We start from the raw sequence: 25380 nt of genomic DNA, 5'->3' as shown, positions 1-25380 counted from the left end.
ACATGGCACACTTAACAGTGAAAATGAAAGAAGTGCTGTGTACTGCATGTTGTTTCATCATCACACCAATCTTTGGTCAGAAATTTCCAGCGGTGTGTCAAATGGCCAGCTAGGGTAGCATATACACTGTTACTTTTGAGTTATTGGACAGTGGCCACACCTCTCAGCTAAAGTGTGAAGTGGCCGGCCAATTCGGGATCAGGTGCAGCAGCCTTTTCAGCAGTTTCAGGGGCAACAGTCTGGGCAATTGACTGATTTGGCCCTGTAACATTAGCCAACATGGCCTTTTTGTGATGTTAAAGCTGAAAGCGAGGGGAAACTACAGCCGTAATTTTTCTGAAAGGGATACGGCTCTTCTGTATGGTTAAATAATGATTACTTCATCTTGTGTAAAATACTCCAGAGATAAAACGGATCCCATTCAGATCTGTGGGCAGGGACTGCTACTTAGACATACATTCCAGAAGCCATCATACAATGAATGATGGAGGGTATCTTGTACCACTACTAGACATTCAATTTCCTGTTCCACTAGTGCAAATGTTTTGTAATCATAAATGAAGAAAATCATAACTCTAAAAGGATTCTGTGATAACAGAAATACTAACAACAAATTAAGCAGAGTGAGGGAAAAATAAATCTATATGCCTTGGTACAAACCCTAATTCCTCTTACCTTGTCTATATGGTCCTTATGCAAACTGTATGCTGGTAGCAGTAGAGTCACACTCATGTCAGCCTCAAATGCCTGTTCTCTAAAATTTCTTAATTACATTTTGTGAAAAGAACTTCGTCTCCCCTCTTGGGATTCCTTTTTGAATTCTCAAAGTATCTCCATAATACCCATGTGTGAATCAAAACTATCGGTAAGAAATCTACCAGCACGTCTCTGAATTCATTCCATGTCTCCCTTTAATCACACTTGATGTGGAAGCCTAAACACTCAGTTAGTTCTCAAGAATGGGTTTCACTAGTCTTCTGTCAGCAGTCTCATGTATAAATGATCTATACTTTCCTCGAATTGTCCCAGTAAACCAAAAGTTGACAATTAATCTTGCTACTAATGACTTGGCACTCTTGTTTAATTTCATATTGCTTTTAAACGTTTTACCGAGATGTTTAATTGACATTACTGTGTCAAGCTGCACGCCACTGCTCATCACCTTTAACTAACATTTTTCTACTTTTAGAATTAGCTGCCATTAATTACACCAAATAAAAATTATGTATAAGACATCCTGTATTCTTCTTCAGTTACTCAGTGATGACATTTTATTAATAATGAAGCATCATAAACATCATTTCCAGATTGCTTCTTACTCTGTCGTATCATTTATGTATATAGAGAACAAGGGCAGCCCTATCACACTTCCCTAGGACACTTCTGACAGTACACTTGTCTCTGATGAACGCTTACTATCCAGGACAGCATACTAGGTTTTATTACTTGAGGAGTTGTTGAGCCACTCACATCTCTGGGAACCTATTCCATACAGTCAGACCTTTGTTAACAGTCTGTGTGAAACACCTTCCGAAAATCTAGGAATATGGAATCTGCTTGTTGCCTTTCGTCCATGGTTCATCAGATATCAAGCAAGAAAATGGCAGGGTGAGTTTTACCCAAGAGATGCTTTCTAAATGCATACTGATTTGTGGAAAGAAATTTTTCTGTTTCAAGGAAATTTATTATATTCAGATTTAGAATATGCTCAAAACACCTGCAGCAAACCAGTGTGAAGGATATTGGCCTGTGGTTTTGTATGTCCATTCTTTTATGCTTCTTTTATACAGTAGTCTTTCACTGCAGCCCCCCCCCCCCTCCAGGTTGCTTGAAACTTAATGCTAAATAAAGGGGGGGGGGGGCGATGCTGAAGAGTATACATTGTATAAAACCAAATTGGGATTCCATCCGGACTTGGTGACATATTTGTTTTCAGCTTTTTCTGTTGCTTCTCAGTGAAAGGGATGACTATGTCTCTGACCTCCGTACAAGAATCTGTAATCTGTACGACAGTCCAACAGCAGTATGTCTTTAAAAACCTTTAGTGCAAATGACTTTTTAAATGCACAATTTAAAACTTTAGTTTACCTTTCGATGTCTTCTATTGCCTCACCAGACTGATTGATGATGGAATAAAGAGAAGCCTCCAATCCACTTAGTTATTTTATGTAGGACAAGAATTTTCTTGTGGTTTTGGCAAGATCTTTTGCTAAGGTAAGACAGTGGAAGCTGCCATATGCTTTGCGCATAAATTTTTTTATAGATGCACAAATTTCACCAAACTATTGCTTGTCAACATTTCTGCATTCTTTTCTGAGCCGAGAATGTAACGATGTCCTTTTTTCCTCCTCAGCATTTTCTGAATTTTGGAATTAAATCACATTGCATCTTTTCCATCCATGATACACTTACTGTGCACATACTTCTCCATAGCACAGTTCACAGTCGTTGCCCATAAGTCCTGTGTTCATCATATCGTGAATAAATAATGCCCATTCATTGTCACCAGGAAAAACAAAACTGGAATTCTGAGTGTGGAATGTTAGATCCTTTTGCGGGGCAGTGAGGTTAGAAAATTTGAAAAGGGAATTGATAGGTTGAAATTAGATACAGTGAACATTAATGAAGTGCAACAGCAGGAAAAGCAGTTCCTCTGGTCAGGTGAATACACTGATGAAAATACAAAATCAGAATGCATTGTTGTAACCAAAACAGACATGAAGCCAACACCCACCACAGTAGTAAAAGTTTATATGCCAACTGGTTCTGCAGATGATGAAGAGATTGAAAGAATGTATGGTGAGAGCAAATAAATTATTCAGACAGTTAATGGAAAGGAAAATTTAATTGTGATGGGAATTTGGTAGTAGGGAGATAAATAGGAGGAAAATGGTAATGGTAGGAGAATATGGACTGTGGTGGATAGGAATGAAAGAGACAATCACCTGGTAGAATTTCTCACAGAGTGCAATTTAATCATCACTGATACTTGGTTTAAGAATCATGTAAGGAGTTTGTACACACATGGAAATACCTGGAGACACTGTTAGGTTCAGATTGATTATACAGGATGAGCACAAAGTCTTGCCCTGATTATAAAAATTTATAACAGAATAACTGTTTGACATAATAAGTTACATTTGATGCCATTACATAGGTTAGTGTTACTAGTTGTTGTGACCAATAGATCGTGCTAGTGTTCCACAACACCGTCGCCGTCTATTAGGTCACGTTAGTTGCTGGCGAAATGGCGTCGAAGCAGGAGAAAGTGCAGTGTGTGCTTTGGTTTCATGAAAAGAAATTGCCCATCAGTGTTCAGCGTAAATTTCAGGCTTCTTATGGACGCAGCCATCCTGATGTTAAATCAGTAAAGCAATGGTATACAAAGCTTATCGAAACAGCCAGTGTTGAAGATCGTCCTCGAAGTGGCAGGCCTCATGTGAGTGATGCAACTATTGATCGTGTTTGGCAATAATTTCAATGGAGTCCGTCTAAGTCAACTCATCAAGCATCATGTGAGCTTCAAATAGTGCAAGCAAGTTTGGTGAAGATTTTTTATGGAAGGCTTAGATTGCATGCTTACAAAGTGCAAATCGTGTAGGCCTTGCAACTGAATGATTTGCTGACATGTACTGAATTTGTAACTGAGGTTCTCAACAGGATTGATGGCGCTAATCATTACTTAAATCTCATATGCTTTACTGATGAATCCACCTTTCATGTCAGTGGAATGGTAAATAGGCATAATGTCCGTATATGGGGTTCAGAATCTCCACATGCTACTGTACAGTTACACCGAGACAGCGAAAAAGTGAATGTTTGGTACAGCCTCATGTGTAACAAGGTTTTTGGACTGTTTTTCTTTGCGGAAAAATCCATTACCACTAACATTCACTTAGATGTTTTGCAACATGGATACTTTTCCGGCAAGATGAAGCACTATTTCCCCCCCCCCCCCCCCCCCCACACACACACACACACACACACACACAGGACACACTGGGCTGTGATAGTGCGTGATTTCCTGGCATTTCCGGATCAATGGATTGGAAGGAACGGTTCAACACCCTAGCCACCCTGCTCTCCAGACATTATGCCCCTTGACTTTTTACTCTGGGGCTCTATCAAGGGCAGAGTCATTGTCACACCAGTCACTGACGTTGATGAACCAAGCTGCTGTGGGTATTGTGACAGAACATACGTTATGAAACACCTGGCGGGAACTGGAATACCACCTCGACATTCTCTGTACTACCAAGGGAGCACATGTTGAGGTGTACTAATGTAAGTGGTCTTAAAAACAAGTAACACTAACCTATGTAAGGGCATCAAATGTAAATTATTATGTCAAATGGTTATTCTGTAATAAATTGTTATAATCAGACTTTGTGCTTACCCTGTATAATTTCGAAATCAGATGTTAATCTCTACATTTTCAGGGGCAGATGTGGACTCTTAATCACAATTTATTGGTTATGACCTATAAGATAAAACATAAGAAATTGCGAAAAAGTAGAAAAATAAGGAGATGGGACATGGATAAGTTGAAATAACGGGGGATTATTGAGAGTTTTCAGGGGGAGCATTCAGTAACATTTAATTGGTTCAAATGGCTCTGAGCACTATGGGCTTTAACGTCTGAGGTTATCAGTTCCCGTAGAACTTAGAACTACTTAAACCTAACTAACCTAAGGACATCACACACATCCATGCCCAAAGCAGGATTCGAACCTGTGACCGTAGTGGTTGCGCGGTTCCAGACTAGCACCTAGGACCACTCGGCCACCCCGGCCGGCATTTAATTGAAACTGGAGAGTGGAATATAGTACAAGACAGGTAGATAGTGTTGAGAGATGAAATAGTGAAAGCAGTAGAGAATCAAGTGGGTAAAAAGACATAGTGTAGTAAAAATCCTTGGAAGATTATGAAAATGCAGGAAAGGGAGTAAGTAAATCAATATGCAGACCTCAAAAAAGGAGATTGGCAGAAAAGTGCAAAATGGCTAAGCAGGAATGGTTGGAGAACAAATACAAGGCTATAGAAGCACATAACTAGGGAAAGACAAATGCTGCCTATAGGAAGATTAGAAAAAAAGAGGAGCACCCGTATGTATATCAAGAGCTTACATGGCAAGCTTTTACTAAGTAAAGAAGGGAAAGCTGAAAGAAATATATAGAGAGGCTCTACAAACTTGAAGACAGTGTTACAGAAATAGATGAGGAAGTAGATGAAGATGAGGCAGAAGACATGATACTGCAACAATAATTTGGCTGAGTGCTGAAAGATTTGTCAGAACAAGGCCCATGGCGTAGACAACATTCATTCAGAATTGTTGAACTCTCTGGGAGAGTCACACATGACAAAACTATTTTACCTGAGTGCAGAATATGAGAGAGTTGAAATGCCCTAGGACTTCAACCAGAATGCAGTAATTCCAGTTCCAAAGAAGGCAGATGCCGACAGGGATGAATACCATCAAACCATCAGTTTAATAAATCATGATTGGAAAACACTGACATACATTTTTCTTTTTATCACAAGAATAGTAAAACTGGTAGACACCAACCTTTGGGTGGATCAGTTTGGGTCCTGGAAAATGTAAGAACATGTGGGTCAATAATGACCCTCCAACTTACACTACTGGCCATTAAATTTGCTACACCATGAAGATGACTTGCTACAGGCGCGAAATTTAACCAACAGGAAGAAGATGCTGTGATATGCAAATGATTAGCTTTTCAGAGCATTCACACAAGGTCGGCACCAGAGGCGACACCTACAGTGTGCTGACATGAGGCAAGTTTCCAACTGATTCTCATACACAAACAGCAGTTGACTGGCGTTGCCTGTTGAAACGTTGCTGTGATGCCTCGTGTAAGGAGGAGAAATGCGTACCATCACGTTACTGACTTTGATAAAGCTTGTATTGTAGCCTATCGCAATTGCGGTTTATCGTATTGTGACATTGCTGCTTGCATTGGTCGAGATCCAATGACTGTTAGCAGAATATGGAATCAGTGGGTTCAGGAGGGTAATACGGAACGTTGTGCTGGATGCCAACGGCCTCGTATCACTAGCAGTCGAGATGACAGGCATCTTATCCGCATGGCTGTAATGGAACGTGCAGCCATGTTCGATCCCTGAGTCAACAGATGGGGATGTTTGCAAGACAACAACCATCTGCACGAACAGTTCGATGACGTTTGCAGCAGCATGGACTATCAGCTCGGAGACCGTGGTTGCGATTGCCCTTGATGCTGCATCACAGACAGGAGCGCCTGCGATGGTGTACTCAATGACAACCAGGGTGCACAAATGGCAAATAGTCATTTTTTTGGATGAATTCAGGTTCTGTTTACAGCATCGTGATGGTTGCATCCGCGTTTGGCAACATCGCGGTGAACGCACATTGGAGGCGTGTATTCGTCATCGCCATACTGGCATATCTCCCTGCGTAATGGTATGGGGTGCCATGGTTACACGTCTCGGTCACCTCTTGTTCGCATTGACGGCACTTTGAACAGTGGATGTTACATTCAGATGTGTTATGACTTGTTGCTCTACCCTTCATTCGATCCCTGCGAAACCCTACATTTCAGCAGGATAATGCACGACCGCATGTTACAGGTCCTGTACGGGCCTTTCTGGATAGAGAAAATGTTCGACTGCTGCCCTGGCGAGCACATTCTTCAGATCTCTCACCAATTGAAAACGTCTGGTCAATGGTGGCCGAGCAACTGGCTCGTCACAATATGCCAGTCACTACTCTTGATAAACTGTGGTATCCTGTTGAAGCTGCATGGGCAGCTGTACCTGTACATGCCATCCAAGCTCTATTTGACTCAATGACCAGGCATATCAAGGCCGTTATTACGGCCAGAGCTGGTTGTTCTGGGTACTGATTTCTCAGGATCTATGCACCCAAATTGCGTGAAAATGTAATCACATGTCAGTTCTAGTGTAATATATTTGTCTAATGAATACCCGTTTATCATCTGCATTTCTTCTCGGTGTAGCAATTTTAATGGCCAGTAGTGTAGAACACATGGGTCAATAATGAGTCTCCAACTTATCTTAGAAGATACATTGAAAAAAAGACAGACCTATGTTTATAGTATTTGTAGCTTTGGAAAGGGACTTTTGACAGTATTGACTGGAATATATTCTATGATACTCTGAAGTAAAAGGAACGAAATATAGGAAATGAAAGGTTGTCTAAAACTCGTACAGAAACCAGACTGCAGTTATACGAGTCAAAGGACATTAAAGGGAAGTAGGAGGGGAGTGAGTCTGTGTTGTAGTATGTCTCTAGCCCCTGCCCCTTCCCATTTCAATGTTGTTCAGTCTCTGCATTGATCAATACAATAAAGACAATAAAGAAAATCAAGGAGAAATTTAGAAAGGGAGTTAAAGTTCCCTTATAATAATAATAATTATAATAATAATCCATTACTCTACAGTCAGGCCCTGAAAACCACAAAATGTCATCCTTTGCTGTGTGTTGTCATAAGGATGCGTATGGAGGGGCGTAGGGTAATTGCACTGCTCTCCCGTCTGTTGTGAACTTTTCAGACAGCCACTACTTCTCATTCCAGTAGCTCCTCAGTTGGTATCACAAGGCTGAGTGCACCCTGTTCCACTCCTCCTGAGACCAAATAAAAATCCCTGGCAGTACCAGGAATTGAATATGGGTCCTCCATATGAGAGTCGGATACAGTCACCACTTGGCTACAGAGGTGAATAAATTAAAGCCCAGAGAGAAGAAATAAAAACATTGAGATTTCCCAGTGCCGTAATTCTGTCAGAGATTGCAAAGGACTTGGAAAGTACTTCAAAAGAGATTACAAGATGAATATGAAGATATGAAAACAAGGATAATGGAATGTATTCAAGCTAAATTAGGCAATACTTAGGAAATTAAATTAGGAAATGAGAAAATAAAATTAGTACATGAGTTTTGCTATTTGAGCAGCAAAATAACGTATGATTGCTGAAGTAGAGGAGATATAAAATGCAGACTGGCAATAGCATGAAAGGCTTTCTGAAAAAGAGAAATTGAACATATATTACTAATTTAAGTGTTAAGAAATCTTTTCTGAAGGTATCTGTCTGGACTGCAGCCTTGTGCGAAAGTTAAACATAGATGATTAGCAGTTGGGGCAAGAAGAGAATAAAAGTTTTGAAATGTGGTGCTGTAGAAGACTGCTGGTGTTTAGATGGGTATGATGTATTCTGAAGCATGAAGGATCTGTCAGTGTGGTTGCAGAGGGAAATGTGTGAGATAAGTAGATTCAAGTAGATGTTGGTTCCAGTAGTTGTTCGGAGATGACGAGACTGCCACAGGATAGACTAGCATGGAGAGCTACATCAAACAAGTCTTCAGACTGAAGAACACAGTAACAAAAGGGAACAAAGAAATCTGCTTATAAGTGATATTGATACTGCACTGCTAACTATTAAAACTGCAACACTATGAAGATACTAAACAACAAATATCAAATTGGTATGAAGTGTATGACATACTTGGATATGCAAAATGAATAACATCTCAGCAGATTATAGGAAAATTGCTATCTACATTCTGTATAATTATAAGGAATGCACCAGGTTTTAACAAAGAGATAGAGGGGCTGGCCAGTACTTACCTCAGCTCAGTACAGCCGATAGCTACACATAAAACAGAACCGAAAATTTACGTTCCTAGCTTTCGGAACAAATGTTCCTTCATGCATGCCCTCTAGTGATGGGCTGTGAACTTCCATGTTCTGGTCGGAACCACACCTTGTTACACGTGCCATGATATCACCCTCCTGTCACCGGTTTGCACATTCCAGACTCCGGCTCATTTCTTTTTGAACACCTCTTATACATTGGTTGCAAAATCAGAGTCCTCAAAGTCCTCCATAAGTAAATTGGCGACTATGGGTGATAAAGGACTACACAAAGCCACTCCATCATTCTGTTAAAAAATGTTGCCATTAAATGAAAAATATGTGGACAACAGCACATGATGACTAAGCTTCCTCCACTCTTCATCCAGTTTTTCACTAATCAAGCTCGGGGACTGTTTCAGAGGGACTCGTGTAAACAGGAATACCACATCAAAACTCACTAATAAATCTGAAGGACCCAGCATCAAAGATTTCAATCATTGAGTGAAATCCACCGAATTCGGTATATGGTGTTCGCACTTGCCAACATATGGACTGAGAACAGATGTTAAACATTTTGCCAGGGTATTAGTGGGGGCACCCTAATTACTAACATTGGAACGTAGAGGAAGTCCTTCCTTATGCAACTTAGGCGGACCATACAGGTTAAGCGGAACGGCACCACCAGGGTGAAGTTTCGAAAATCTTCAGACAACAAGTTTTTTTCCCCATAAATGAAAGTGTCTTGCACTTAGTCCTTTCTTTGGGGTCATTAGATAAAGTCTTCTGGTCACTAGATAGTCTTCTGTAAGCTGGGTCATTGAGCAGTAAATACATTTTAAGTATGTAATCATCCCATGTCATTCCCCTTGTTAGTTGGTAATAGTACTACTACTTCTTCATCATTCCTAAGGGAACAAATGGCTGCTCTTCTGTGTAAGAGATTTTATCCCGTGCTGGCCAAGCCCAGCATAATGTGTGGGACAGTTCTTTATTTCTTCTGCCTGGTCCTCAGGGAGGCTGCATACTACTTGTTCCAAATTGTGTAACAGGAAGCCCCTTTGGAGTGGGAGCAAAATTTAAACCTTTCTCCATTTCTGCCACTGTAGGTCCATCCAATGTCTTGCTACAAAGATAGTACATCAAAGTTTATCCCCTTCTGATGATGTATGATGTCATATGAGACTACAACAGATGGAAAAATCGGCAGTAGTGGAACATACCTTAAACGAGGGACACGGGATGAAATTTGATGAAACTGTAATAGTTGCCAACACTTTTGAGTTTTTGGAACAGTGTTTATAAAGCGGCAATTGAAATTAGCTTGGCAGATAATTTGATTAATGGATACAATGTTTCCTCTTAGCAGGACACGGAACTCTGTACTGTCCCGCCTCAAAACAGAATGTTCTCTGGTGTGGCCATTCCGAATGTTCAATACTATTCTCTGAGTGCAATATATTGTTGCCGGCAGTGTTTCTAATAATGGCAGTGCCACCTGCCCACTCTTGGAGGGCGATGCACGTGCCATGCACTGTACAGAGGCTTACGTAGGGCAAAGATTTTCAGTTCTCAGCGAGACTCAGCAGCAAAAGCAGCATTTTCCTGAAGATGGCGAACAGTTGGATTGCCAAAATATTGAATCTTCGATTTTAGGATTCAGCAGCAAACCTGAAGAGACTTTAAAGCCTCCAAAGTTCAAATTGCATTGCAAGTTTTCTTTTCCCGAAGCTGTTCTATTTGGTTTTATTGTGTGTGGTTTTTGTGTTGCATGATATTTTTTCATAAGAGAAACATCCTCTACCTGTCTATCAAGCGAGGTGGCACAGTAGTTAACCCACTCTGGACTTGTACGGGAGGATGATAGTTCAAATCTGTGTCCAGCCATCCACATGTAGGTTTTCTGTTATTTCCCTAAATCACTCCTCACAAATGCCAAGACAGACCCTCTGAAAGGGCATGGCCAATTTCCTCCTTTGTCATTGAAATATTCCAAGAATGTGCTCTGTCTGTCTCTAATGACCTGACTGTTAACAAGATTTTAATCCGTGATATTCCTTCCTTCTACATGTTTAGAAATAAGCTACCTTTGTTTGTTAATTTTAGCAATGAATAATTATTTTTTGTAAAGTACGTTGCAGAAGAAACTCATATATTATATGTAGTATGTCAGAATCACCAGAAGTAAACATTTTCATATTTTGTAGACTTAGAAGTTTTAGGTTTGTAATTATCTTGTGTTTGCAGAATCTCCATCAAGTCGTATGCCAGTTGATCCAGACAGCAAGAGTCATGATGCAGGGAGTTACAAAAATAGTGACAAGCTCTTGTCTTATCTTCAGCAGAAGGCATTCAAACCATTATCAGGTAATTTTCTTAATATTTCTACATCTGTTGTGCTGTTTTCCGTTTCAGAGTACTCATTCACTATATGGTGAAAGCTGTCCATTTATTTCTTTTTCTTGTCAACAGTAAGCTGTGATTTGATGTTTACCTTTTTAATAAATTGTTGTAATATAAACATTTTAACTTGACTTGTTTTATATTTTGAAAATTGTTGATTTCTTGATCTCTAAAATGTAGTAATTGTTAGACTGATGTACAGCTGCTCCTCTTCGTTGGTAAAGACTTTTTGATTTCAAAAATATGTGACTAGTTCAAGCTACAAAATTGTAGAATTCAATGAGTTGTCAAGTTAACCCACTGAATTGTAAATTTTATTTTGGTTTAGCTTTATGGAAAAGTATTGTAGCAATCTGATGTTTGGCTTTATACAACCAGTTCCAAAAAATGATTGATATAGTACAGGGTCGCACTGCAAATGAGAAATTTTGAACGCTAGTGCTGGCAACACTGTAGTGCTGGCAGTTGTTTTGAACTGACACATATTTGTTTTGAATTCATTGGCATTTAGTAATCATTCAGCATTGGAGGGGTGCTGAACGTGCTGTTGCTGTGAGAGTATTTTATAAACAGGCTGAGAGTGTGACTCCTGTGCAAAGGATATTTCAACAGCATTATCAGCTAGGACATAATCATCGTGTCCCATCTGCTCATGTTATTACACCATGGGTGTGTAATTTTGAAGGAACTGGTTCAGCCTTGAAAAAGAGGCCTCCAGATGGCCTTTGAACAGTTCATACCCCAGAAAACATTGCAGCTGTTCAAGTTTCCATTCGGATGAGCCCTTCCCACTCAGTTAGACAACATGCATTTGTGCTAGGGATTGAGTGCCAAAGAGTACTGAGAGTACTACACGAATTAAAGTTCCACACCTGTAAGTTATAGATTGTACAGCAATTAAATTCATGAGACACTGTGTCACATAGGGAGTTTAGTGAATGAGTGTTGGCTAATATCAGCAAGGATGCTAATTTCCTTATCACCACCCCTCAGGGACTCATGACTTTTATGAGTATGTGTGTGACGAGATGAGGCCACAAGGTATTGCAGTACCTACTTCCTTTCCTGTGCTGCAATCTCTCATCTCTGACTGTTGTTCCTTCTCTTACACTTTCTCATTGTGGTTGTCTGTGATGTTGACCCAGCTATTCCCTAGGTTCTTTTTTCCTTCCTCATTTATTTTACATTATCTTTTGGCTAGAGTAATTTTTTGGTCCCCTTCTGGATTTGACCTTCACTTACAAATTTTTCTCTGTAGTGGGGACCAACTTGGGAAGAACATCTTAAATAGCACGTACTGCATGCAGTGTTAAAGATCATCTGTTCACAATACCTGCATAGGCTCTTAATTATTCATTTCAAAGCCAACATGGCAGCAAATCCAACATGGTGGGTTTTTTTGCTTGTGTCCCCTGACAACACAGGGGCCATACTGCTGATACCTGAGCTACTAGTTCCCCATCTTCCTGGGTCATGAGGACTCCTGGCAATGGTTGTCTTGCCAGATGGCCTTTGCTGTGGCTGAGTAACACCTGTAGGGAGAGTCCTTGATCAGAGTAGGTGGCATTAGGGTGAAAGTTTCACACAAGAAATGTTTCAAATTACACCAAAATAAATACCATTCTGATCTGGCTATCTTGTCAGACAGATATGGAAATTTCAATGTGAACGATTATAGCCCTAATACTTTCACTACTCTGGGTACCCCAAGGGAAATGGGACGAGCCAGATGTCTGGTAGTGAAACAATTTATCTAATATCTAGTATGTTCTCGAGCTGATGGGGATACTTTTACTTAAACATGGCCATTATTTTTGTGGAACATATGGAAGATAAATTTGGAAAAGTTGAGTCATGGGGGAAAATGTGCAATGTACTGCCTCCTCCACTGCACAATCTACAGCTTATCAGGTATGTGAATGTCTCGGCGATGTGCCAGTGACCATTACCACCCACAGAACCTTGAATATGATCCAAGGAATGACTTTCATCTGAGACCGGCACTCCAGATGAGGAGCTGTAGGGTAGTCCTGAGCAATGAGGTGTACATGCCCAGAAAGGTCCTAAGGATAACCAAACAGATGTAAGTGCTTTTGTCTTAGAGTCTGAAGGGAATGTCTTCCCAGAAAGAGTTTGGCATTGTGTACACATGTGACTTGAAACCTTATGTCCCACCACCCATGTGATGCCTCTGACGCTTATGCTCTGGTCATTTGTCATACTGCTGCACAATGGACCCAAAATTGACAACTGCAAAAGCTCGCTCCGTAAAAGTTGTCTTTTTGGATAACCACCTTCGTGTGTCAGTCACGCAGAACACCATCCTCCATATTCACCAGTTTTCCAAGTCGTCAAGAAAGATAAGAAAATTCAGGAATATAAATCTATTGACCACCTGTTGTATGCTGAGGCACAAAATTGTGTGTGTGTGTGTGTGTGTGTGTGTGTGTGTGTGTGTGTGTGTGTGTGTGTGTCCTCCATGATACCCATTTGCAATGTTTATTTACCTACAGACAAGCCACTTACTTACATTGAGGCAACCACCTTAATCCAACAACTCCCCTCCCCCTTTTTCTCCTACTTGCAGACTTCAGTGCCCACCACTCCCTGTCTAGTAGGGGCTTCAAATTGATCAGCTTCTTACCAACTGACCATAATCTGTGCCTCCTCAGTGATGGTGCTCCTACTCACTTCAGTGCCACCCTGGGCACCTTTTCAGCTATTGACCCCAATCTTGTGGCTTCGCTAAATTAGCCACTGACAGTGATCTTGTCCCTTCCTTATCACTGCCAGATGGATGAACTACCACTTTGGGTGTCTTGAAGAGCTGACTGACAGTTGTATACCTCTGCTGTTTCCTATGTCCCTCTTGTCAGATTGCATCAACGAGGTAGTGCAAGACATCTCTAACACGATCCCTCACACTGCTGGAACTGCTATTCCCCTTTTGCAGGTCCTCTGCGGCGCTGGTCGGTGCCATAGTGGATGAAAGACATTGCAGTATCTGTTAAGGATTGCTAAAGAGCCCTGCAATGTTTCGAGCAACATTGTTCACAGAACAACATCATCACTTTTAAGTAAATTCGTGCTGAGGATTTCTATCCAGCCAAATACAGTAGGAACGGCTGCTGTGAGTGCTACGTCCCCTCTCTGGGAAAGTGTGCCATTTCATTCTAGGTGTGGACCAAGATCTGTAGTCTTTCGAACCACCCAAAGTCGACAGCTGTTCCAGGTCTTGTCCTCCAGGGCTGTCTTTGTACTGATGCATCAGTCCTTGCTGAACACCTTGTGACCAAATTTCCAACAGCATCAGTGTCCTCTTCTTAACCGGCCGCCGTGCTACTGTTGAGATGACTAATTGAAGACGTCCCCCTATGTTTCATGCCTGCCAAGCCAAATCATACAATGAACCTTTCACTGACTGGGAACTGCTTCAAACTCTTGCCTCATCTCAAGACATGGCTCCAGGTCCTGATTCAATTCATAATAATCAGATGATACAAAACCTGAATGTTATTCAAAGTCTGTATGTACACAGCGCCCTCAATCATATTTGGTTTGAAGGTGTCTCCGCTTCGGAATGGTGATATAGCATTGTCATCAGAATGCTTAAGGGTATACGGAATGAGTTTTTCGATGAAAAAATCGATTTTTGGGTAAATGCATTTTCGAAAAATTTAGACTCTCCCATTTAATACCATGTATAAAATATTTGGATGACGTGAATAGAACTATTTTAAATAATTTTTTAAAATAATTTCGACACACGATGTTCCGCACCTTGTATATGAGACGCGAAATATACCTGATATAGACAGCCTTGCCAGAGATATAATTGAGCACAAGAGAGTTAGCTTTTCTGTTGGCTACACTGCTAGACAGTTGACAATAGATTCTGCACCATTTGTATTGTTTCCTTTGTGAGTACATCCATGTCATTGTTGTGAAAGTCATATGTGGAGAAGTCATTGAGTTTTCTTTCCTTCAACATGCCAAGACCTAGTCTGAAGGTATTTAGAAAGCGTGTACATTGGCGCAAGAAAGTAAAGTGTACTAAAAATTCGTCTGATTCATCTTCATCAGTATCTGATGTCCCAGTAGCGACTAACCTCAACACTGGTAGTGATACATTGAGTGATGCTGCTGCCACTACACCGGAAAGTGCTTCAAGAAGAAAACTAGCTGGAATTGAAGAAGAATACAAGAAACTAAATGCTGGGACTACAAAATATGAGGTAATTAACGTCTCTATTATCAGACGTTTTGGAGAACAATGTGTGCTGCAAACAATGTGGAAAATGTGGTGTTTCATTGAAAACAAACTTACATGTAGGACTTGCTTGTGAATTAGAGTTGATGTGCAGTTATTGCAAACACAGTGTTACTTTCTTCAATTCCTCACATGTTACTGCAGATACAGGTAAACTATACGATATAAACATTAGACTGGTTTATGGATTACAGTGTATAGGAAAGGGCAGGGCTGCAGGTGTCATGTTGTGTGGTGTGATGAACCTCCCTCCTCCACCTTCAAAATTTAACAAACACATAATTGCAATAGGCTCTGCTGTAGAAGATGTGGCACAGGAAAACATGAAAGATGCTGTTGAGGAAGCAGTTGTTGAAAATAATAATAGCAGAGACTTGTCCATAGCTTTTGATGGAAGCTGGCAGAAGAGAGGCCACACATCTCTGAATGGTGTAGTAACAGCTACAAATGTGGACACTGGTAAGGTTGTTGATGTGGCAATACTTTCCAAGCATTGCAGATGCAAGGAGAAAATGAAAAATAAACATGAAGAGGAGTGCATGGCAAATTACTATGGGTCAAGTTGTGGTATGGAAGTTGCTGGTGTAAGAAGTATTTATCAACGCTCAGTAAAATGGTACAATGTTAGATACATAAATTATCTTGGAGATGGTGACTCAAAGGCTTTCAAAGAAATTGAGGAACTGAGACCCTATGGTAACGATGGGAAAATTTCCAAACTGGAGTGTGTTGGCCATGTTCAGAAAAGGATGGGATCAAGACTTCGACAGCTCAAGGCTAGCATGAAAGGCAAGAAATTGTGATCATATTCAGAAGTGCTATGGTCTAGCAATAAGACAGAATACAGCAGATGCAGAATTAATGAGAAGAGCAGTCTGGGCTCTGTTTTTTCATACAGCTTCAAACAATGAGAATCCTCAACATGGGCTATGTCCAAAAGGAGACGATAGTTTGTGCAAGTACAACAGAGGCAAGGTAACTAAGAAACAATACAATCACCCTCATCACCTGCCACCTGCCATAATGGATGAAATAAAACCAATATTCCGAGACCTCGCAGATATTAGTCTACTAAAGAAATGTCTTCATGGCCGGACTCAAAATCCAAATGTGTGTGTGAACCATGTGATATGGAATAGACTACCTGAAACTGTGTTTGTGGGTATAAACACACTTCACTTTGGTGTTTGTGATGCTGTTTCATCATTCAATCAGGGCAATATAACAAAGTGCAAAGTTCTGCAGAAATTGGGGCTCTGTGTAGCACTACAAATGCTGCAGCTATGCTTTGTTTGGACAAGGAATGGCTCAGGTCTTCAGATAATGCCACAAAAGTATATTCAAAGATGGCTAGACAGCATAGCAGAGCCATCAAGAGGAAGCTGTTGGACGATTCTGATGATACAAGCTATGGAGCATACTTGTACTGAAGTAAAAACTTTGAAGCTAATTTAAAAGAGCTAATTTCTCGTAACTTTAGTTTTTTTGTGTATAAGGTACATTTTCTCAGGGCCTATTTATAGTAGAAAGATGAAATTTTCTGTAGTTGTTCCTTAAGACCTTCTAATATATCTGAATTAAAAGATATGTGCAATTATTTTGTATTAATGGATGTAATTTTAAAATACTTGTTAAAATGTATAACTTTTTTTAACATTTACAAAAAATAAAATATCTGAAAAACTGTACATTATTTTTTCAAAATTAATAATTCAGCATAAAAGCAGAGCATATCTCTGCGTTCTGTGAAAAAATCAGGAGTATCGTCCAAATAACAAATGAGAAAATGTTCCTAACTTTTAGCTCAATTTAACACTGTAATCATAGGGCGTTCCATATACCCTTAAGCCAGGCAAAAAACCTGTCTCTCTTGGCAGCTGGTGACTTCTGTCAGGCCGCTGGTCCCCCTGCGATGTATGCTTTGCTATAACCCCACTCTGTGGCTTTCGCTGAAAGCCAGCTCCAGGATGCTATCTGCAGGGCCTCTGCTTGGAAACTTGCCTATAGTTTTCAATTCTTGCAAAAAACGTGGATCATGCATTTCTGTCGTCATACCACAGTCCATCTTGACTCAGAACTCTGCTTGGATAGGCAGTACTTGGGCATTGTTGCTTAGTTCCTTTTTTTTTTTTTTTAACCTCCTTTTTAATAAAAAGCTGTCTTGGTTGGCCCATATTTCTCAACTAAAGATTAACTGCATTCAGAAGTTTAACATTCTCTGCTTCCTTGCCCACACTTCTTGGGGTGTGGATCATGCTACTCTTATCCATATTTACCAGGCCCTGGTTTCGTTCTGACTCTATTATGGTTCAGCATTGAAATTGTTATACTCAATCCATCATCATGGTGTGACTGGACACTGGTGCCTTCGAGGCTAGTCCTGCAGACAGTCTCGTTGCTGAAGTCGGTATCTTCCCGCTTCAGTTCCAACAGTGCCAACTATTGATCTCCTATGCAATCACTATTGACAACTCTCTGAATGGTCATTGTATGTCATTCTGCATATGTGCCCTTAGGTGGGATTACCAGTTGGAATTCCCCTCGCAGCACTCTTCCAGGATCTCCACTTGTCCTCCCATGGACAGTGCCCAGGACACAAATTAGGACTGATGTATTTCAAAGACCTGAGTCTGTTGTCCCTATGACCTTTCAGCATCTGCTACATTTAGGTCTTCAGCACTTTCAGGGAGTACCATTTCTTACACTGACTGCTCTATAACTGTAGATAAGATGGGATACACTTTTACATCTCCTGTCATTCAGGAACATCATTTGTTGCCAGGATAATGTAACGTTTTTACAGCGGAGCATTAACAGAGCCCTCCAAAATTGGACTCCCTTCACTCTGTTTTAATATGCACTGACCCTGTGAACAGTGTCCAGTTCACTGACCATTGTTACTCTCTTCACCCTGTGGTTTCTGCTGTTCGTGACCTCGCTACCTTAGTCATACTGCCTGCTCCATACTCTTTCTCTGGCTGCCAAGTCATTTAGGTATCTGACAGAATAAACTGGCCGACTAGCGGCTATAGGAGAAATTACTCACCTCCCATTCGCTTTGACGGTACCAGATGTGGATCTGCGGGCACAAATAAGACCTCTGCACACTCAGAGATGGATGATGTCTGGTGAGCTACTGCCCCCTCTAATGAACTCCACTGTATCGAGAAGGCTACTGCTGCATTGCGTTCTTCCTTTCCTTCCTACCGGAAGGAATCCACTGTCCTCGTCACATGCATGTTGACCATACCAGGCTATCCCATAGTTTTATTCTGCATAACAAGCTACCCACCATTGTGGTTATGGAACCTTACAGACATGAGCTTGTATCAAGGTAGAATGCCCCTTCCTTCTGGCCCTCCATGCTATGCATGGCTTTCCATATTCTTTGCCTCTGTAATGGTTGATAATTCAGAGCAGGTTGAATTGTTTCTCCGTTTTCTACGTGAAGTTGTTTTCAGTCTCAGATATGTCTGCCCCAGGTAGCTGAGTGGTCAGCGTGATGGAATGTAATGCCTAATGGCCCAGGTTCAATTCCCGGCTGGGTCAGAGATTTTCTCCGCTCAGGGGCTGGGTGTTGTGTTGTCCTTATCATCATGATTTCATCCCTATCGACACGCAAGTTGCCAACGTGGCGTCAACTGGAAAGACTTGCACCAGGCGAATGGTCTACCCGACAGGAGGACCTACCCACACAGCATGGCATCTTAGATATAATGTTTTAACCCACTTTTGGAGCTGTTTTGGGGTTTGGGCATCTCTCGCTGTCTGCTGGGTCTGTTGGACCCCTGGCCCTATTTACTTGATCAGCTCACTCTTTCATCCCTGTCTTACTCTGTTTCAATTGCTTTTTGATGTTGTTTACTTCCTTCTCTGCCACACCCTATTTTCTATTTCAGGGGTAGCTCACAGTTGAATAATGGTGCCTCGCTGCTTTGTACCCTCTCCTTCCTTTCATCAGTGCTTTGTGTAAATCTTAGTGATGGCTCCCGTCTATGAACTTTAAACGTGTGTTTATTCCTGTTCCAGCATATTACCCTTTTTGTTTTTGTTGAATGAAATGTGATAGTGTTTACCTTAATAAATACACTCCTGGAAATGGAAAAAAGAACACATTGACACCGGTGTGTCAGACCCACCATACTTGCTCCGGACACTGCGAGAGGGCTGTACAAGCAATGATCACACGCACGGCACAGCGGACACACCAGGAACCGCGGTGTTGGCCGTCGAATGGCGCTAGCTGCGCAGCATTTGTGCACCGCCGCCGTCAGTGTCAGCCAGTTTGCCGTGGCATACGGAGCTCCATCGCAGTCTTTAACACTGGCAGCATGCCGCGACAGCGTGGACGTGAACCGTATGTGCAGTTGACGGACTTTGAGTGAGGGCGTATAGTGGGCATACGGGAGGCCGGGTGGACGTACCGCCGAATTGCTCAACACGTGGGGCGTGAGGTCTCCACAGTACATCGATGTTGTCGCCAGTGGTCGGCGGAAGGTGCACGTGCCCGTCGACCTGGGACCAGACCGCAGCGACGCACGGATGCACGCCAAGACCGTAGGATCCTACGCAGTGCCGTAGGGGACCGCACCGCCACTTCCCAGCAAATTAGGGACACTGTTGCTCCTGGGGTATCGGCGAGGACCATTCGCAACCGTCTCCATGAAGCTGGGCTACGGTCCCGCACATCGTTAGGCCGTCTTCCGCTCACGCCCCTACATAGTGCAGCCCGCCTCCAGTGGTGTCGCGACAGGCGTGAATGGAGGGACGAATGGAGACGTGTCGTCTTCAGCGATGAGAGTCGCTTCTGCCTTGGTGCCAATGATGGTCGTATGTGTGTTTGGCGCCGTGCAGGTGAGCGCCACAATCAGGACTGCATACGACCGAGGCACACAGGGCCAACACCCGGCATCATGGTGTGGGGAGCGGTCTCCTACACTGGCCGTACACCACTGGTGATCGTCGAGGGGACACTGAATAGTGCACGGTACATCCAAATCGTCATCTAACCCATCGTTCTACCATCCCTAGACCGGCAAGGGAACTTGCTGTTCCAACAGGACAATGCACGTCCGCATGTATCCCGTGCCACCCAACGTGCTCTAGAAGGTGTACGTCAACTACCCTGGCCAGCAAGATCTCCGGATCTGTCCCCCATTGAGCATGTTTGGGACTGGATGAAGCGTCGTCTCACGCGGTCTGCACGTCCAGCACGAACGCTGGTCCAACTGAGGTGCCAGGTGGAAATGGCATGGCAAGCCGTTCCACAGGACTACATCCAGCATCTCTACGATCGTCTCCATGGGAGAATAGCAGCCTGCATTGCTGCGAAAGGTGGATATACACTGTACTAGTGCCGACATTGTGCATGCTCTGTTGCCTGTGTCTATGTGCCTGTGGTTCTGTCAGTGTGATCATGTGATGTATCTGACCCCAGGAATGTGTCAATAAAGTTTCCCCTTCCTGGGACAATGAATTCACGGTGTTCTTATTTCAATTTCCAGGAGTGTAGTTTATATTGCTAAAACATCTCCCCGTGGCTTACACTGCTGCTATGAAAACAAGACGCAAATTACACCACCTGTTGGGTGTGGACAGTGGCGTATGACAATTTGAGATGTTATAACAGAAATAATTGAATGAAACAACAGTTAATTGTAAAACAAAAGAACGACATTCAAAGGATGAGATTTTAACGTATTTTGGAAAATACGTAGTAGTCAAGTAAATGAAGTACAGCTAAGAGCCATCTCTTAGGCTTTATTGAAATACACATTATGTAAAGTACAGAGTATTGTAGAATATTTACACAAACAGCTGCACAGTCTAAAAACATGTGCATGAAGGAAACTTTACATCTATATGAGGTTTAAAGAAAAAGATGTTTCAGAATTAGAGGCACAAAAACATAATAAAAATTAAAGGAATCAAAAATCCGCAAGTAGTGTGTTAAAGCCATTGAAAAAATTTTTGTTGTGTAATTGTAACTGTTCATTGAGGATAAGGCTACCGTTCTTAACTTTAGTATCTCTTTTCCCATTAAACATTCCTTATACCTGACATGGAAAGATCTTCCATTTTGTCCTATATAATAAACAGAACATATACCATAAATGATTTTATGAACTCCTGAAGTGTGTATAGGAACAACTGTGGACTTGAGATTGTAAATAAGATTTTTCTGCAAGTTATTGTTGGTAGAAAAGGCAACCTTGCATCCAAATTTTTTAACTAGAAGACAACAAATTCTATAAGAAATAGGGCCTAAAAATGGAATCCAAAAAACTCTCTTATATTCATTACTGTCAGAAACACCACTGATGCGTAAAGTAGTCACTTAAGCATCAGTTTTAATTTTGAAGATGTTTTCAACTTACGAGGGATCATAACCATTATTAAATACCACAGTTACTATTAAATTCATCTCGTCATTAAGTTTGTCTGGTGACAAAGGTACAGAAACTGATGATGAACAGCTGGCTGTGCTGAACTAGCAGGCACAATCTAATCTGAATTAGTCGCTTTTTGAAAAATACCAAAGGAAAGTCTGTCATTGTCGATGACAAAACTAAGGTCCAAGTAATGTAGCTGGCTATTATTTTGCTCTAATTCACAAGTGAAGCGGATTTTTTTTTTTTTTTTCATGGGGATTATTAAAATCCCAAACAAATACTCAATACCTTCCCAGGAACCATTGTGTATGATCAAAATGTCATCTAAGTACCGAGAGTATGACACTACCCAGATCTGTAGCTGAAAAGTTATAGAAGGGTTAATTGAATTAATTTTCAAGTTGATGCATTTTGGGATTTTATTAATGATGGGAGGGAGTGCTATAAGAATTGCATTGCTAAAAAGCACAAAAAGAAACTGGCTAAACTCAAGAGCATTTTACCCTCTAGTTAAAAAATATGGATACAAAGTTGCCTTTTCTACTAACAATAACTTGCAGAAAAATCTCAAGTCCACAGTTGCTCCTATACACACTTCAGGAGTTTATAAAGTCCTTTGTGATATGTGTCCTGTTTAAGATTTGGTACAAACTCAAAGATCTTTCAGTGTCAGATATAAGGAACATTTATTGTGGAAAAAGAGGCACTAATGTACATAATTCCCTTTTTGTCAATCATCTGTTAATTTGTGGTCACAAACTGAAAAGTGCTGAAGAAATTTCCATTTTACCTACAGAAAAGAAAGGTAGGTCACAGGCTCCACATACTCGAAAAGCTGGAGATTTTCAAGCATATTTCATCCTCAATAGTTACAATTATGTAACCAAAATGTCTTTAAATTTCTTTAATTCACTACTTTCAGAAACATCTTTTTCGTCAAATCTCATATAGATGTGTACTACTAAAGTTTCCTTCATGCAGATGTTTTTAAACTGTGCAGCTGTTTGTGTAAATATTCTACAATACTCCATACTTTATGTAACGGGCATTTCAATAACGCCTAATAGATGGCTCTTAGTTGTTGCTTCATATACTTGACCACTTTGTATTTTGGAAAATACATTAAAATTCATCCTTTGAATTTTTTAAACTGTTGTTTAACTTCATTATTTCTGTTATGATGTCTCAAATGGGCATATGTCAGTGTCTGCACATGATAGGTGGTGCAACTTGTATCTTGTTTTCATTACAGAAATATAAACTAATGCGCCACTCAGTCTGTTGTTGTTCCTTGCAAAGCATGTGTACCAAAGGCTAGAATGTTTTAATTTTTGACTTGAACACGACTGCACTAAACTTTGACTAATGCCATCTCGAAATGTAAATTTATGTAAGTAACCTCTCTATATTATGACATTTTTCATCTTGGTTAACGTTTCTGTCAGCTTATTTTTCTATGTATTATTTTATAGGGCTTTTAAATTTTCATTCTGATGAAGACAGCCGTAGAGATGTCGAAACCTAGGTAGATGTATTAAACAGTTATTTGCAACTGACTGGCTGTGTTATTTCTCAATTGAGATTTCTACATATTTTTTTGTGTGGGTGCTAATACCCAATTTGTTGTGCTTCCTGATCAACAACAACAACAGAAAAAAGATCTATTTGTCAGCCAGTGTGGTTTTGGTGTGCTGTTACTATAAGCAGTGATGCTGGTAGCTTATGATTAAGAATTCAGAAAACAGCCAAAAAGCAGAGTTCCTTCAGACAGTTTCATAATGTGGTTCATTTTGATACGAAGGTGACCAGAATTTTCAGTTCATGATTCATACTATCACAGTTTGCTAATAATCTGCTGCCTTAGTTATCGCTATGGCTTCTTTTCAAGTGTTGCTTACCTATGGTGTTGGGCATTACATCTGTCTTTCTTTGCAATTTTATTGAAGCAGATTGGTTTTATTTTGAAGCAAGTAGGGACCAATGATTCACATGTGTACTGTATACTGAATTGTCACAATAGTCTTAGGGTGCTTTTTTAAATTGGTTGTCATTTTACACTATTATAAGTACAGAGCAAACAGCACATGAGCCTCTTTCCTGAATAGTATAGGGATTTCTTGGGACAACAGTACTTTGTGTCAGTTCTGCAGGAGCCAATTGAAAAACCAATACAGAAATTTCCATCCATTTCCTGAATCCAATGACACCTTTCTTGATGCAAATGTCACATCTTCATTTTCACACTTTAACAGTGCATAGATAACATTAACAAAGGGCACTGTCTCACAATATTTACTGTCACATACTTAAGAAAGATTCTTCCCACATTATGTGGCATTTTGAACGGCAAAAAGAAAGACATAAGAAAAATTGAAAATTTGACATAGCTATGAAATTATAGATGGAGAAAAATACTCTAATACTGGACTATTCAAGGAATCTCAGTTAAGGATAATTGTACCTGCTAAAAACTCATCAGATGAAGGCTATCATTTATTCACAAAGAAGAAGTCCAAGTTTACTTCATTTTTGTATGTCATTTAGATACCTAATGTAGCTTTTTAAAATGGCATGTATCATTTATTTCTAACTTTTTTAGTTGATGCTGATTTATATGCTCTTTTTAATATTCTCAGTGTTGGACCAGTTGGGCATGGTACGGTCAGTTGCAGAAAGACAAGCCAGGGATGAGGGTTACAGGAAGCATGCCTTCAACACACTTGTTAGTGAAAGAATTGGCCCACTTCGGAAAATCCCAGATACTAGGCATCCTCTGTAAGTAAACAGCCCCATTTATGTTTCGTAGTGTTAGATTTTGAAGTATAATTGTAAATTATCAAAGACTCCATAATTAAATGTGTAATAAAGTAGTGTACATTTCCAACATTCAAGTTCCTCCTGTGACCTAAATCTACTTGTACATATCTTTTGTACACTTACAATTAAGGATCTCTCTACCATAACTTCTTCCATTTCATACTTACTTTGCTGCACATGATATGACTTGATATTTTTAGACATAAATGAGGTACTGTGATAAAACAAGCTGTTCATCCATCCTATTAATGCATTAAGTGACTGTTTCAAACCAGTACCATTCTTGCAGCACTCATAACTTGCCTGACACTTGGCACACTTGAAAAAACATGGAACTGGTTCCTGGGCTCTTTTATCTAGACACTGCTATCTTTATTATGGAACATCTTCCATAGATGAATTTCCTCTGATTCTTGTATTATAATTTTACAATATCAAACAATGGAAAATCCAGGATGGAATGTAACAATATTATGGAAAAGAAAGTTGCCTCTCACCATATAGTGGAGATGCTGAGTCGTAGATAGGCACAACAAAAAGACTGACACAAATAAAGCTTTTGGCCAGTAAGGCTTTCGTCAAAAATAGACGACACACACACACACACACACACACACACACACACACACACACACACACACACACCCACACCTCTGCACGCGCACTAACACATGACTGCAGTCTCAGGCAACTGGGGCCACAATGCGAGCAGCAGTACCAGTGCTTGATAGGAGTGGTGACTGGGTGGGCATAAGAAGGAAGTTGGCACATGGAGGGGGAGATATAGTAGGGTAACTGTGGCAGATGGTGAAGTGCTGCAGGTTAGACGGAAGGAAGGCAAGAGGGG

General features: G+C 40.8%; 1 protein-coding gene across 1 annotated transcript in view; it reads left to right on the top strand.

Annotated features, from left to right (window-relative positions):
* LOC124619830 (polypeptide N-acetylgalactosaminyltransferase 35A) overlaps positions 1–25380 on the top strand; it is a 165276-nt gene that overhangs the window by 23071 nt on the left and 116825 nt on the right. The window contains exons 2-3 of the mRNA XM_047146438.1: positions 10899–11018; positions 24353–24491. Of these exons, the coding sequence (XP_047002394.1) occupies positions 10899–11018; positions 24353–24491 (259 nt within the window). The remainder of the gene's footprint in view (positions 1–10898; positions 11019–24352; positions 24492–25380) is intronic.

The sequence above is a fragment of the Schistocerca americana genome, chromosome 6 (assembly GCF_021461395.2).
Source record: "Schistocerca americana isolate TAMUIC-IGC-003095 chromosome 6, iqSchAmer2.1, whole genome shotgun sequence".
Classification (NCBI taxonomy): Eukaryota; Metazoa; Arthropoda; class Insecta; order Orthoptera; family Acrididae; genus Schistocerca; species Schistocerca americana.
Note: the sequence above shows the minus strand (reverse complement) of the source record. Positions and strands in the feature narration are given on the sequence as shown.